Source organism: Sinocyclocheilus rhinocerous, unplaced genomic scaffold, assembly GCF_001515625.1.
Source record: "Sinocyclocheilus rhinocerous isolate Xijiao unplaced genomic scaffold, SAMN03320098_v1.1 scaffold1314, whole genome shotgun sequence".
Lineage (NCBI taxonomy): Eukaryota > Metazoa > Chordata > Actinopteri > Cypriniformes > Cyprinidae > Sinocyclocheilus > Sinocyclocheilus rhinocerous.
In genome coordinates, this window is record NW_015644118.1 from 772,998 (window position 1) to 786,915 (window position 13,918).

The 13,918-nt window shown below is 37.5% G+C and overlaps 2 protein-coding genes across 4 annotated transcripts in view; one reads left to right on the forward strand and one right to left on the reverse strand.

The window, feature by feature from the left end:
• The window catches only part of LOC107758007 (LIM/homeobox protein Lhx4-like), a 23,313-nt gene that overhangs the window by 7,796 nt on the left and 1,599 nt on the right, over nucleotides 1-13,918 (forward strand). Inside the window, exons 4-6 of one of the 2 annotated variants that reach the window (XR_001641982.1) lie at nucleotides 2,553-2,707; nucleotides 2,797-2,968; nucleotides 4,206-5,903. Coding sequence is in view for 1 of the 2 variants with exons in the window: in XM_016575635.1 (XP_016431121.1) it covers nucleotides 2,553-2,707; nucleotides 2,797-2,968; nucleotides 4,206-4,594 (716 nt within the window). In the remaining variant the exon portion in view is untranslated. Of the gene's footprint in view, nucleotides 1-2,552; nucleotides 2,708-2,796; nucleotides 2,969-4,205; nucleotides 6,087-13,918 lie in introns of those variants that run through there. The other variant, XM_016575635.1, reaches the window with a different exon arrangement.
• The window catches only part of LOC107758008 (acyl-CoA-binding domain-containing protein 6-like), a 33,410-nt gene continuing 30,815 nt past the window's right edge, over nucleotides 11,324-13,918 (reverse strand). For both annotated transcript variants that reach the window (XM_016575638.1, XM_016575637.1), the window contains one exon: nucleotides 11,324-11,759. In XM_016575638.1, the coding sequence (XP_016431124.1) occupies nucleotides 11,605-11,759 (155 nt within the window). In that variant the 3' untranslated portion in view covers nucleotides 11,324-11,604. The remainder of the gene's footprint in view (nucleotides 11,760-13,918) is intronic.

The window sequence follows — 13,918 nt, forward strand, 5'->3', positions numbered from 1 at the left end:
CATTTTTTACCAGTATGTGTGTTCCCTGGGAATCGAACCCACAACCTTTTGCGCTGCTAATGCAATGCTCTACCACTGAGCCACAGGAACAGTATATATCAGCTTTAATGCGCTTATCTAAATAACATGTAACATCTAAATGTCGAAAGTTTCATTTTTTACCAGTATGTGTGTTCCCTGGGAATCGAACCCACAACCTTTTGCGCTGCTAATGCAATGCTCTACCACTGAGCCACAGGAACAGTATATATCAGCTTTAATGCGCTTATCTAAATAACATGTAACATCTAAATGTCGAAAGTTTCATTTTTAATGGCAAAAATAAGTATTCAAAATTTATAATTTAACTTACAATCTGCAAAGGAGTAGGAAAAATGTGTTACATAAACACAAGTTTATAAATAAGCATTTGTTCACAAAATCTGTAATTTTCTGTCACTGTTTGGACATATTAAAACACCCATAGATGCAGAAAACATCTGGGTCATGTTTGCATTTTCTTCTGTCGCTGGCAATAATTGTCACCTTGAAATCAGGATTAGGCATAAAAGAATGTCTTCAGAATACTTCATACATGTGAAAATCATTGAACAAATGCTTGTAACCTGGCTCAAAGGAAGATAGGAATCATATCTTTGTGGCAGGTTTTGCTGGTGATTAAGGCATAATACCTGAATTTGAATCTGTTTCAAACTGAGGTGTCTCTATTTGTGTACCTGCAGACGTTTTGGGACAAAATGTGCATCGTGCCAGCAGGGGATTCCCCCGACGCAGGTGGTCCGGAAAGCTCAGGACTTGGTGTACCACCTTCACTGCTTCGCCTGCGTAATGTGCAGCAGGCAGCTGGCCACCGGTGATGAGTTCTACCTCATGGAGGACGGGAGGCTCGTGTGCAAGGAGGACTATGAAACAGCCAAACAAAATGGTGAGCTGCTGTCTTGAGATCTGTGTAAATCATGCCCTCTTGAACCATCAGTTGGTTGTTCCTGTTATGCGGTACATTTTGAGCTTTGTAACATTTAAAAAAATGAATATGATTGTGTTATAATTTGTGAAAGATTTTGATAAAAGCGGTCAGGCGTCTGTATCAGAATCTAGATAGATAGATAGATAGATGACATTTGAATTAATTAATATTTATATTCATGAGTTATTCCGGTTGCTACTGACCCATTAGAATTGTAGTTGTTTCCTGAACTGGTGGTATATAGATGCATTGTCCCAGACTCGGCCCACATCACTGGATTTTCTGTCCCAATTGGAAATCATTCTGACAGCAAAGTTCAGGAGTGGAGATGGTGTAATTAACTTCTTCTTTTACAATCATACAGAGACACCGAGAGATCAGAGGAGGCAACAGGATGGTAGTAAGGAGACAAAATCATCATTAACTACAGTCTAGTGGGGTCTCAGTGTCTGGCATATTAAGTCCCTCGGTGATCTGACCTCTCATGGATCTGCCTCTGAAAGCCCCTCACGCTGAATTTATGGAGATTTCTGTGGGCTGTTGATTGATTATATTAAGTGATGCAATGCACTTTTATGGTAGGGCCCCAATAACTCGCACTGGCATGCCATTCTCAGGAGAGATTTATTCCCTCTTCCGCCACAGTGTGACAGTTTCAGGAGAGTATCGACTGGCCATATCACAGCACTTCCACTCAAAGCATCCCACAAACTCTTCTTTACTCGTACCTCACGGTAGATGAGCTCCTGACATTTTGCCTCATGCTTAAGAAATTTGCTTCACTTCAACAGTGAATCAGTTTAGTTGAATTGAAAAAAATGTATTCACTTTTTTTTAGTTCAGTTCAGTCCTGCTCATACTAGCTTTCACCTTTATGCTTGTGTTTTTCATTATGACAGTTATTTCAGTTCGTTTAAAAGTCGGTTATTTAAAATATTATGAACTACTTATATTATATTAGAAGATATTATATTATGATATAATTATATTATATGACATTATGAACTCACTTTACTGTTTTATTGCTTAATGGATCAGTAAAGATGTAAATGTTATAAAAGATTTTATATATGAAATAGATTTTTATTTTTTTTATTTTTCATTTTTCTATTCATGGAAGAATCCTGAAAAACAAAATGTATCATGGTTTCCACAAAAAATATTATGCAGCACAACTGTTTTTAACATGGATAATAATAGGAAATATTTTTGAGCACTAAATCAGCATATTAGAATGATTTCTGAAGGATCATGTGACACTGAAGACTGGAGTAATGATGCTGAAAATTCAGTTTTGCCATCACAGGAATAAATTACGATTTATAATAGAAAACAGTTATTTTAAATTGTTATAATATTTCAAAATATTAGGTTTCTACTGTATTTTGATCGAATAAATGTAGCCTTAGTGAGCATGATATATATTGTAAAAATACTTTGTTCCCCATCCTAATATGCAAAGGCATCTATAAATAAGTGGGGCAGGGCTATTTGTTTGACCAACCAATTGCAGACAGGGGCATCAAGTACAATTCTGTTTAGCAGCACAGAAATGACACAATTTCTTCAAATTTGTGTGTTACAGATGATTCAGAGACAGGAGCAAAACGTCCACGAACCACCATCACAGCCAAACAGCTGGAGACACTCAAAAGCGCCTACAAGAACTCACCTAAGCCAGCACGACATGTGCGTGAGCAGCTCTCCTCAGAAACGGGCCTGGACATGAGAGTGGTGCAGGTGAGACTATAAGCCACAATTGAAGCTCTAAAGTGTTGAATATGATTAAATGGCTATCCGTGTTTTTACTGAGGCTTGTCTGTCCACAGGTGTGGTTTCAAAACAGGCGAGCAAAAGAGAAACGGCTGAAGAAGGACGCTGGTCGGCACCGCTGGGGTCAGTTCTACAAAAGTGTCAAACGCAATCGAGGGTCCAGTAAGACGGAGAAGGAGAGCTCAGCCGATGATGCAGGACTCAGCGATAGTGAGCTTAGTTTCAGAGGCAAGTCTATTTACATCTCCCATGATGCCTTGCTTTCTGTCTTCTCTCTCTTCTTTGAATTCTTTTCAAAAACTTTTTTTTTTTATTTCCCTTCATGCATTAACTTGCCTTTTATTTTGAAAATATGCCACTAGGTGGATTGTTTGGAATATTCAAATGAGGTTTTTGGTTCTGCTATGTTTTTTTTTTTTTAATGATTATTTCATTTTTGTCAGCCCGTTTTGAGAACTCATAAAAGTCTAGAGCCACTTTCAAAGAGAGGCCGTGTTTACGAGAAATGAAAGCAGCGATGCACAAACTCTATAAAATTGGTGAAGCTTTTAGTCGATTAAAGAGGACCTTTGTTGTTGTTGAAAGAAAAGAGTCTGGTTGCGCTCCTGTGAGTATGGGAAGTAAATCACAAATGCTCATCGCATCTCAGATATTTCCAGAAGCATGTAATCCCCTTTTTAAAATGGTTATTTATGAGGTCTTTGTCATAACTGCAATTCTTCTTCTTCTGTGTGTAAGAGCATCTATACACTACCATTCAAAAGTTTGGTGTCAGTAAGATTTTGTTGTTGTTGATGTTTTTGATCAAATTTGCTCAGTAAAAATGGTAATATTGTGAAATATTATTACTGTTTAAAATAACCGTTTCCTATTTTAGTGTATTTTAAAATGTAATTTATTTCTGTGACGGCAAAGCTAAGTTTTTAGCAGCCATTACTCCAGTCTTCAGTGTCACATGATCCCTCAGAAATAATTCTAATATGCCTCAAGAAACATTTCTTATTATCATCAATGTTGAAAACAGTTGAGCTGCTTAATATTTCAGTGGAAACTCTTGTTTTCAGGATTCTTTGATTAATAGAAAGTTCAAAAGAACAACATTTATTTGAAACAGAAATCTTTTATAACATTATAAATGTCTTTACTGTCACTTTTGATCTATTTAATGCATCCTTGTTAAATAAAAGTATTAATTTCTATTAAAAAATGTAAAAAATTAACTCACCCCAAACTGTTGAACAGTAATGTACACTGTAAAAAATGACAAGAAAATACTGTTTCAGTCTCTCTACTTCAAAATTTAATGTTTAATTCAATGTTATTTTCCATTTCTTTGTAAATAATTGTGAAATTTCCTAGCAATTTCTGAGTGAAAAATTGTTTCTACACCAATTTTTTTTTTCGGTGTAGTTGTATTTTTTGTGGAAACAATCTTGAAACTGATTTTGTCTGCTCTCACCAACAGAAGACCAGATCCTGTCAGACCTTGGTCATGCTAACGGCTTGTATGGAAGCGTCGGAGACATCACGAACGGCAACATGCTCAACGGGAGCTTTTCCTTGGAGGGGGGTGGGCAGCCTTACCATGACCTGCGGGCAGGAAGTCCCTACGGCCTGCCACAGTCCCCCTCATCCATCACTTCCCTCCCAGGCCACACCCCGCTGCTCAACAACTTAGGCTTCAACATGGACAGCATCATGGGTCAGGGCAGTCAGCCCAGCGTAGGTCAAGCTCTGAGAGCAATGGCCGGGGGACCCACCTCTGACCTGTCGACAGGAAGCAGCACGGGCTACCCAGACTTCCCCACCAGCCCTGCCTCGTGGCTCGATGAAATGGACCACTCCCAGTTCTGAGGTCAAAGGTCATAATGGAAAGTGGGGTACTATGGACAAGAAATTTGAAGATTTTATAGACATCTTTCCCAGAACTGGCGACGTTTGTGTGGCAAGGCCCAAAACGGCACCTACTTTAACACGGTGACTTGACCTTGCTGAATGGTGTGCTGATACGAGCAACCCGCCGTGGAATGTCTGCACTGTATCATAATTTTGTAACTCATATTTTTTCATTGTTCTCAAAACTGGATTGGATGATTTCCAGCATGAAATGGTGTGCAGCTGCAAATGGCGTTCAAACCCCAGACCACCCTGGAAAAACAATCACGATCCACCACGTTTTTGAGAACAAGAGGGTCCATGCATGTTTCCGAATGAGGAAGAGAACCGTCCGCGACGCACTTTACTGTATGTTCCTCCTCGACTGCACATGGCAGGCTGGATACGGGAAAGAGAGGAGCGCATCGAACAAGGAGAGATATTTAAACAAGTGGCACAAGTGTATCTTTCCTACTTACAAGGGTTTGGGATTTTAATGGTTGAAACTTTCTAGTGGCTCTACTAGAGATGGCCCTTCACATTAGGTCTGAAGAATAGATACAAATTATTTTTAATAAGGATGAATCCGCATGCACTGCTCTGAGTTGTCATAAAAATATCTGTGTCAATGGTCCCTGTCTGTTCAGTGTTTTTCCGTTATCTTCAGGCATTCTGGCTCAGCAATGAAACAAAATAATTAGCTTAAAAGATTAAAATTAAAGTTACTATTTATTTCTGGTACTGTTTAGTATATTTGATCTTGATACGGTTTTTATTACCATCAAAATACCTTTGTTTCCCATTGCCATTTGTTTCCCTCATTTCCTACTCATTGCTCCATGAGCAAAAATGGATATCATACATGTATTCGAATGTCATTTATTTCAGAGCAGATGACAACATTGGATTTCCATTACACAGATACAAGTACCTTAATGGCCTGACCAATTATTATCAAGCAAAACATGTGAAAGGGAAACTTACACTGTATTTTTTTTTCTTATTTGACACATTTAAGCAACAACTAAGAGGATTGAGTGTTATTTATTCCTGTTGTGGGTACCAATGTCAGTATTATGAAGAGTTGGATCATGGGAAAGAGTACAGTGAGTTGATGTAAAACTATAAAACTGGTGATACAATTGTAAACATGAGGAAAATTTGTTGTGGCAAAATTTGGACCCACATAATGGTAAACCGAGTAAAGATGACGCTATGCTGAAAGAGTGAACATATAAGCTAACAAAGGGCAACATGGAAAAAAGAAAAATAACCATTAAGAAATAATGTTTTGTTGAGTCTTAATGGCTGTAAATTTTGTAAAGTCTCAAAAAGTGTCAACAGTCTTGTTTCATGAGCACTATTTATTGCTATGGATCGCTGGGGGGAAAAAGAGCACTGAATTTAGTCCTATATGCCTTCTGTCCAATGGTATGAATTGTGTACAGTCAAATCTATATGGAGAAATAAAGCCGAATCGTCTTTGGGTTACTACGATGTTCTTTTTTATTTATTTCACACGCTTTTATTAATTTTGAAAGTAAAGTTAAACACAGCTTAGCATAACACATATTAGTTGTTTTTGTAGTAAATAGGTTATTCCCATACATTACACATAGGCTATTGTATAAAAAAAAAAAACTAATATAGCCTATATAAGAAAATGTATAATCTCACAACGCTGGCTTTGTGTCGAGCAACCTGGTTTAAAGTCATTAAACTCAACTACTGATGTCACCATGTTTAATTATGTCATCTCAATTAAATCTGCCATTTGTTCGCAAAATATAAAATTGACCAAGCGGGGTTTTAAAATGTTTACGAGGGACTCTAGCTGAATTACTTCATTTTATTCACAATATAGGCTAAGGAGTATTATAATATGAACACTTTGCATAGGCTATTTCAAGCAATAAAATAACAGATTTTTTATTGTTTTGTAAATTGGTGGTATTGTGTACGTCAACAAATACTCAGTTCGCGGTATTAACTACAAAAACTATGTTTCTATGTGTCCATACGTTTTGGTTTTACGGGAACAAAGGAACATTTCTGCAAAGCCCGCCACACACACAAACATGTGGAACTTTCATCAGACGCTCATCCTTCTGCTTCCATAGACTGTAGCAGATTGCTGTTTAGTCAAACCTTCCCTAATCCTCTAAATGTTACCTAATTGTAAAACTGCTCTGTGAAATGAGGACAAACAGGCTGCCTTACGTTCTCAATGGCCAGAAAACCCAACTGTGAGTAAAATCCCACATTCAAAAGATGTACAAGTTGGATACGTGCTTTTTGACGGATATGGATTCGATTTGTATGGGAATGTGCATTCCATGTACCAAAAAAGCTACATTGCTATTTATGTTTGGATATATAGCCTATCATGTATGCTATATAGACACCACCAGGTGCAATTACATTTTTGCGTCTTGTATGCGTCTCAAAACCACTTCCTAAACTATCCCATTAGTTCAAACGCACAAAGGCGGCAAAATGTGTTATCTAAAACAATAAAATTGTAGTATTAATGTGGTTAGGTTATGTTTTCAGCCTGTGCTTAACTGGAAAACAGAGGAGACGGGGGGTTGGAAGAAAAAGATAGCAAAACAGGCGCTCTTTGCAGAGAAACGCCACAAACAAACTGATTTCACTCAGCCATTGATTGGGGCTGCCGCGGCCATTAATGTACGGCCTTTAATAGTTCAGTCTTACAAAGATAAACAGCGACAAAGACAGCTGGGATAATTTACACGCCACTTACAGCACTAGTATACATATAAATCTGAGCAAATTCCTGCACTGTTGCTTTTGCAAAGATGACAAACACAAGCGCAAATGCCATTATCATCGATCTGCGAGCTTTTATTACGAACTTCCTGAAGCCAGCGATTCACCAGCCTCCCGGGTGAGAAGGAATAAATTAACATGCAAATAGTTATTCAGCCTAAATTTAATCTGGGCTGCATAGACGGGGTATTTTTCTCTTGTGTATGATGGCGTTCACTGACATCCTGTTTGGCATTTTAATTCAACAGCCATACAAAGAAAGAAAGGGTCATTTTGCAAGGACAAACGGTCACATGTTAGTATTACTGTAACTTTAGAGGTGTAGTGGGCAGTATTCTCATTTGCATTTTATGTAATAAAGAAGCTCAAGTTAATGACCTACTCAATCAGAACGACCTAGGCCTTTGATTGACTGGAACTCATGTTTATTACTCAGCTCTCTGGAATACTTGATTCTGATTGGTCAATGTACCATCCAGTGGTCTGGAATGTTATAATATTCACTGTCATCCATAGAAACATTGTCAGAACAATTACTAGAGGCGTCTCAATTCACTTATTTCATACACTACATGGCTGAGTAGCCTACATGCATATAGTGTATAAGTGCATAGTGTATAGTGCGCCATTTGGGACGCAATTACTTATTGAATGCTGAAGGGATGACGTGTTTTTGTAAGCAAAAACATGTGAGCTTGCATTTTAGCACTTCCGGGTCCATCACCTTGAAGTCAGTGGGTTTTTGAATGGGTTTATGGTTAATACAAAAGTAAAACCATTGTTAAAGGGGTCATATGATGTTGCTAAAAAGAACATTATTTTGTGTATTTGGTGTAATAAAGCGGCGGGCGGGCTTGAGTGAGCGGAGGTGGGCGGGCTTGCAGCAACCACATGTGACGACCCCGGGCTGGACTCCGCTTCGTCCACGGTGAAAGCTGATCCGGCGATCCACAGCGCGAAGTTGATGTATTTCCTCAGCGACCAGCACGGATCAGCTCCAGGCATGACGAAGCGGATATCGTCCTCTTTTGGAAGACCAAACAAAGTAGTTTCGCTTTCACAACGAAACACACAGCGCCTTCACGACATGGCGGCGGCGGCAAAAACAATACTACAGCGAGAATAAAAGTTACGCCTTCTTTCTTTGCGTGAACATTTGGGCGGCGTTATGCAAATCTTCCCACATCGTGACGTAGACATGTGGGGGTGTGTTAGAACGAGCCGTTTTAGGTAGGCATGGTTGACTCTTAACTTTTATACAGAATATCTCTTTGGATTTGAGACTTTAGTCTTTGCAACTTTACAGATCTTCTTTATGCACAAAGAGCTTGTAACACTCCAAAGAGAAAGGAAAAATTGAAATCGCATCATATGACCCCTTTAACAAGTGGCTAAATGGGACTACAGAGGTTGTCTGGGACATTGAATGTAATCACACCGAACAGGAAAATTCATCTACTCGCTAGGCTGCTTTCAAAGTCTTGTTGTTTTTATGATTGCGCTCCTGCAAACTGTTCTAACTCAAACTTTCAAATGTTTTTTGGAAGTGATGGCCACGCTGAAGTCATGCAACCATGGTGTTGTTTGTTCATAGCCTACATTTAGCTTTTTATTTCTGTATTAAGGCCTCAAAATTCATAAAAGTTGTGTTCATTTTAACAACATGTGTAAGAATCATAAACATTTGTTGGTCACAGATCTTATTTTCTGCAATAATTCAAAAACGAATGAATCCACAATCCTATTGGGTTTTTGTCGAGGTAACCAAGGTGATGTTAACTTTCGGATTGGTCTACAAAAATACGTCATCACTACAGCCTCTTTTTTTGAGATATTAGTGGGATATTTTTCAGTGTTTTTTGCTGGCTGGCAAATTCTAAGTGAGGGTGAAGTAAAGCATTGCATTAAGAGTAGCCCAGTACATGCCATTCCATTTATAAGCTGGACAACTGGCTGAATAGAGAGAGAGAAAATGAAAGGGACAGACAGTGAGAGAGAGAAAGAGTGAGAGTAACAAACCTCCACCATCTGCCACTAATGGTGTTAGGGAAGCATCCAGAGAGGCGACTTGTAAAAATGCATAAACGTTAAGTAAAGAAAGCTGAGCAATATGGGACATGATTTTAGTGGAGTCCGTGTCAAAAGTGAAGAGCTCTGAGGGAAATTGAGGCACATAATGGAAACGTAATGGGCTTAGTGTCACTGTCGTGCAGACAAGCCCACGGAGGATGCCATCAGCGGCATTGACCCTCCCCCAACTCCAGTGGATTTATGGAAATTACCGGAATAAGGGACAAACAGCCTTTATAAACAAACCGATACCATAATTCCAGCCTGTCTATGGAATATCTAAAGAGACAGACAGAGGATCTTGCTCTCGAGGAGGGATGCAGCTCTACAGACCCAGACCCGGCTAATGTTTCCCATTCCTCCACTTGAGCTTAGTTTTTATTCAATACGTCATACTCTAAGATATAGTGATCCCACTGTTTTTGAACAAAGGTGTATCAGCTGTAGAACTTTGGGTAAAACAAAGTTTGAGGATTCCTATGTATTGGCTCTTTGGAAAGTGTTCAGAAACACTTAAAGTCACCCAGTGTATTTGTGGTTTTAAAGCATAAAAATTAAAAAAGCCAAAAATGAAATAACAGCATGAAGACATTGATCAGATGTACTTCGTGCTATTTACCCTCCAGAGACCTCTAAGTAAAACCAATGTAATTAAGAATTGTGCTACATTTACTATGAAAGGAATAGTTTACCCAAAAATAAAAATTTGCTGAAAATATACTCAACCTCAGGCTATCCAAGATGTAGATGAGTTTGTTTCTTCATTGTAACAGATATGGAAAAATTTAGACCATTTACCAAATGGATCCTCTGCAGTGAATAGGTGCCGTCAGAATGAGAGTCCCAACAGTAATCCTCACGACTTCAGTCTGTCAATTAACATCTTATGAAGCAAAAGGTTTTGAGTTTGTAACAAATTCATCAAGCCATTTTTATCTTCATACTCTTGCTTTCTGCTAAAATACAAGTCTTCTATCTGTAACATTGCTTTCTCCAGTGAATTTTTTTTGTCTGAATCAGGAGAGAAATATGCTCAGATCAAGCAATGTTTACAAGTGAAAACAGACCAAAACAGTTCTAAACCATGTGTTCTAAACAATATGTCGGTGGATTTTGATGTGAGATGACAAAAGGGGATGGACATTTCACTGGAGGAAGCCTTATTATGGATTATGGACTCTTTTTGGATTTTGTCCAGAAGCGTCAGTTTAAAGTTAAAACACCTTGATGGATTTCTCACAAACATGCAGCTTTTCACTTCACAAGATGTTAATTGATGGACTGGAGTCATGTGGATTACTTGTGGATTTTTGTGATGTTTTTACCAGCTGTTTGGACTCTCATTCTGATGGCACCCATTTACTGTAGACTAGAGGATCCATTGGTGAGCAAGTGATGCAATACAAAATTTCTTAAAATCTGTTCCGATGAACAAACAAACTCATCTATGTCTTGGCAAATTTTTATTCATGCAACTATTTCTTTAATACTATTGTGTATTTAATGTCTGGATCCTAAACGGAGAAGCAAAAAGAGGTTTTAATATCCATCAAATCAGGAACAAAATTTGTGTGCTTATCAAACTTCCATTCCTCAATGTTTCTCCCAGTTTCAAATCATTTATATCACAATCGGCACAATGATTGACATCTACCATGATCCCGAAGCACTACTGTTCACATTTTATTGAAAAACACTGAATTTCATGCAATAGTAAAACCATTCTGTATTGACTTCCTAAAGAAATGTTTGCTGGAATATGGTCATGCTATAATTAAAGAACAGCGTATAATGGCAGAAAACCTCTAGAAAACAAGTAACAAACAAGTAAAAAAGGAGACTCCATTGTAAGATTCCATGTCTTTAATAGTAACAACAGTAACACATTCATTGGAATGTACCATTCTAGGACGGGGGAGGACAGGTTGTCTGAACTTAGCTGTTTGAAAGTATAACATCTGTGCTGCACAGCCAAATGGAATCAATGATAGTAGTTCTAGAACTAGTGTCAGTTTGACATCAGGCATGTACCATTTGGACGAGCAGCACAGTTTGTATGAACTTTTAACTGGATGGTGATCATGTGGATTGGGTTTCATTTTGTGGAGTAAGATTTCACAGAGTGAGATTTAGCCTTTAGGAGCAGTGTACTGGCGCAGGAGAGAAGAGATGGCGCTAGACTCTGTCACCTCCTCTGGAAGGGAACCTTCTTTATCTTTGATTGACGGGTCAGCTCCGGCCTTCAGGAGTAACTCAACGATTTCTGCAAACTCACAAGCTGAGGCTAGAGAAAGAGAGAGAACACAAGAAAGAAGTATTAATACTGTTGGGTATATTTGCATTTTGTTGTATTTTGAGCAAGGGAGTCAGAGACAGACTTTAGGGGCAAATGTTGTGACTTTATTTTCATAATAAGTCAACTTTTTGTGAAATTGTATTCCTTTATTCTAATAAAATTATGAGAACTTAATAACATTACATTTTGATTCTTCTAAAAGTACTTTTTTGTCTAACTGCAAATTGTATTTTTTTAAGTGCACGGCTGAACTGATAAAATGATGCTGAGCAGATATGATACAACACAATAATTCTTAATTTATTGATAGTTGTTTCATTGCAACATACATAACTATTTAAAGGTGACATATCATGAAAATCTGACTTTTCCAGGTTTTTAGTGCTATAATCAGGTCCCTGGTGCATCTACCAACCAAGGAAATGTGAAAAAGATTAACCCAATCACTTTGTTTAGGCAAGCCTTTTTCTGCACGCATCTGAGAAAACAAGTGCGTCTGATTTTGCTCCCTTGGTGACGTGGCAAAGGGATCTCATTATAATATTACCGCCCCTTCATCTGTAAGTTTCTTGGTACATTTTACCAGTTTTTACCATACTTTCAAAACAAAAATTAAAATAGGAAAAATATGCAATATGAAAATAATTGAAGACAAAATGTGTTTTACTGAGAAAAAACAAGATTTGGTTTTTAAAAAGCCTTTTTCCAAAAGGTACATCTGGAAAAAGGGGGGTCGTCTTATAATCAGGGTCGTCTTATATTCGGGCCAATACGGTAAATGATCTGTGGAGTATTTTGAGCTGAAACTTCACAGACACATTCTGAGGACACCAGAGACTTATATTACATATTGTAAAAAGGGGCATAATATGTCACCTTTAAATAAAAGAAATCAAAATTAATAAAATGTGTTACAGGGATTTATTATTTTAATATTTGTATAATAAAAATATTTTGTGCTAAATTTTAGGAATTAATAACAATAATATTTTTCCTTAAAATTTTACTAAACTTTAACATAATATAATTTAAATACAATTCTAGATTCTAACACTAAACATCTACCAGTCAAGGTTATTATAGTTAACTAATACTAAAACCATAAAAAATGGTTATATAACAAAATTTGTTACTATTTCACAAAATAACAAACATTAACTGAAATAAAATAAAACAATTTTTTTCAGCTAGTTGTCAAGGCAACATTTAGTTTAACTTGACTTACTAAAATAACTAAAAGAGTAATTAAAAAATACAAATATATAAAACTACTAAAACTGTAATTTAAAGTAACTGTAAAGTAACTGTAACTGGAAATGAAAACAGAATATCAAAATAAAAACTATAATAGTATCTCGTTACTAAAATAACACTGCTACCAGTTCTTAGGTAACATGCCACCTTGAAAAGAAATTAATCCAATCCTATTTTCTCACCCGTATATTTAAAGTAATTGTTACAGTATGTATGAAGACTGAATGTGCAAGCTGCACCGGTAGTTGAGCAGTACGCTTGCATTTGTGCCCCATTGGCAGTTTGCGCCCCATTAGGGGCGGCACTCCTGTAACCCTGTTATTGTTGCCTGCCACGCTGACACAGGGACATTGCTCTGAGCTTGAGTGCTTTTTTACGCCTCTGTCAACTACTGCCTTCTTTTAAAAAGGAGGGAGAAATGCTCTCCTTACTCTTTCTCTTAGGTGAGTGGCTGATGTCAGCAGGAAAACCCTGAGTGACAAGAGTGGCTTTTAACCTCAGACCCCTGACCAGGAGAGAATGAGGGAAGGGAGAGGAAAAGAGAAAGAGAAAGAATAAGACAGAAGGAGAAAGAGTAGGCAAGTACAAGAGTGTTCTGAGCATGTTGCTATGTGGTTGCTAAATGGATGCTTACTGGCCAAAGTCCGTTGTTATTTAAAATGCAATAAATCATTAAACATTTCTTTGTCCTACATGAACCTGTTGTAATAAAAGCTGCAGTGTTATTAGATTTTTAAAATTTTTGAGCCAAATCTCAAAATTGTCCAATGGTGTGACTGTCTCAAGCATGGTTCAGTAAATTACAACTTTTATAAATTAAAAAGAAAAACATAAAAATGTTAATAAATACCTCCGGCATAATTGTACAAGTGTCTATTTTAGTAAATGGCAAT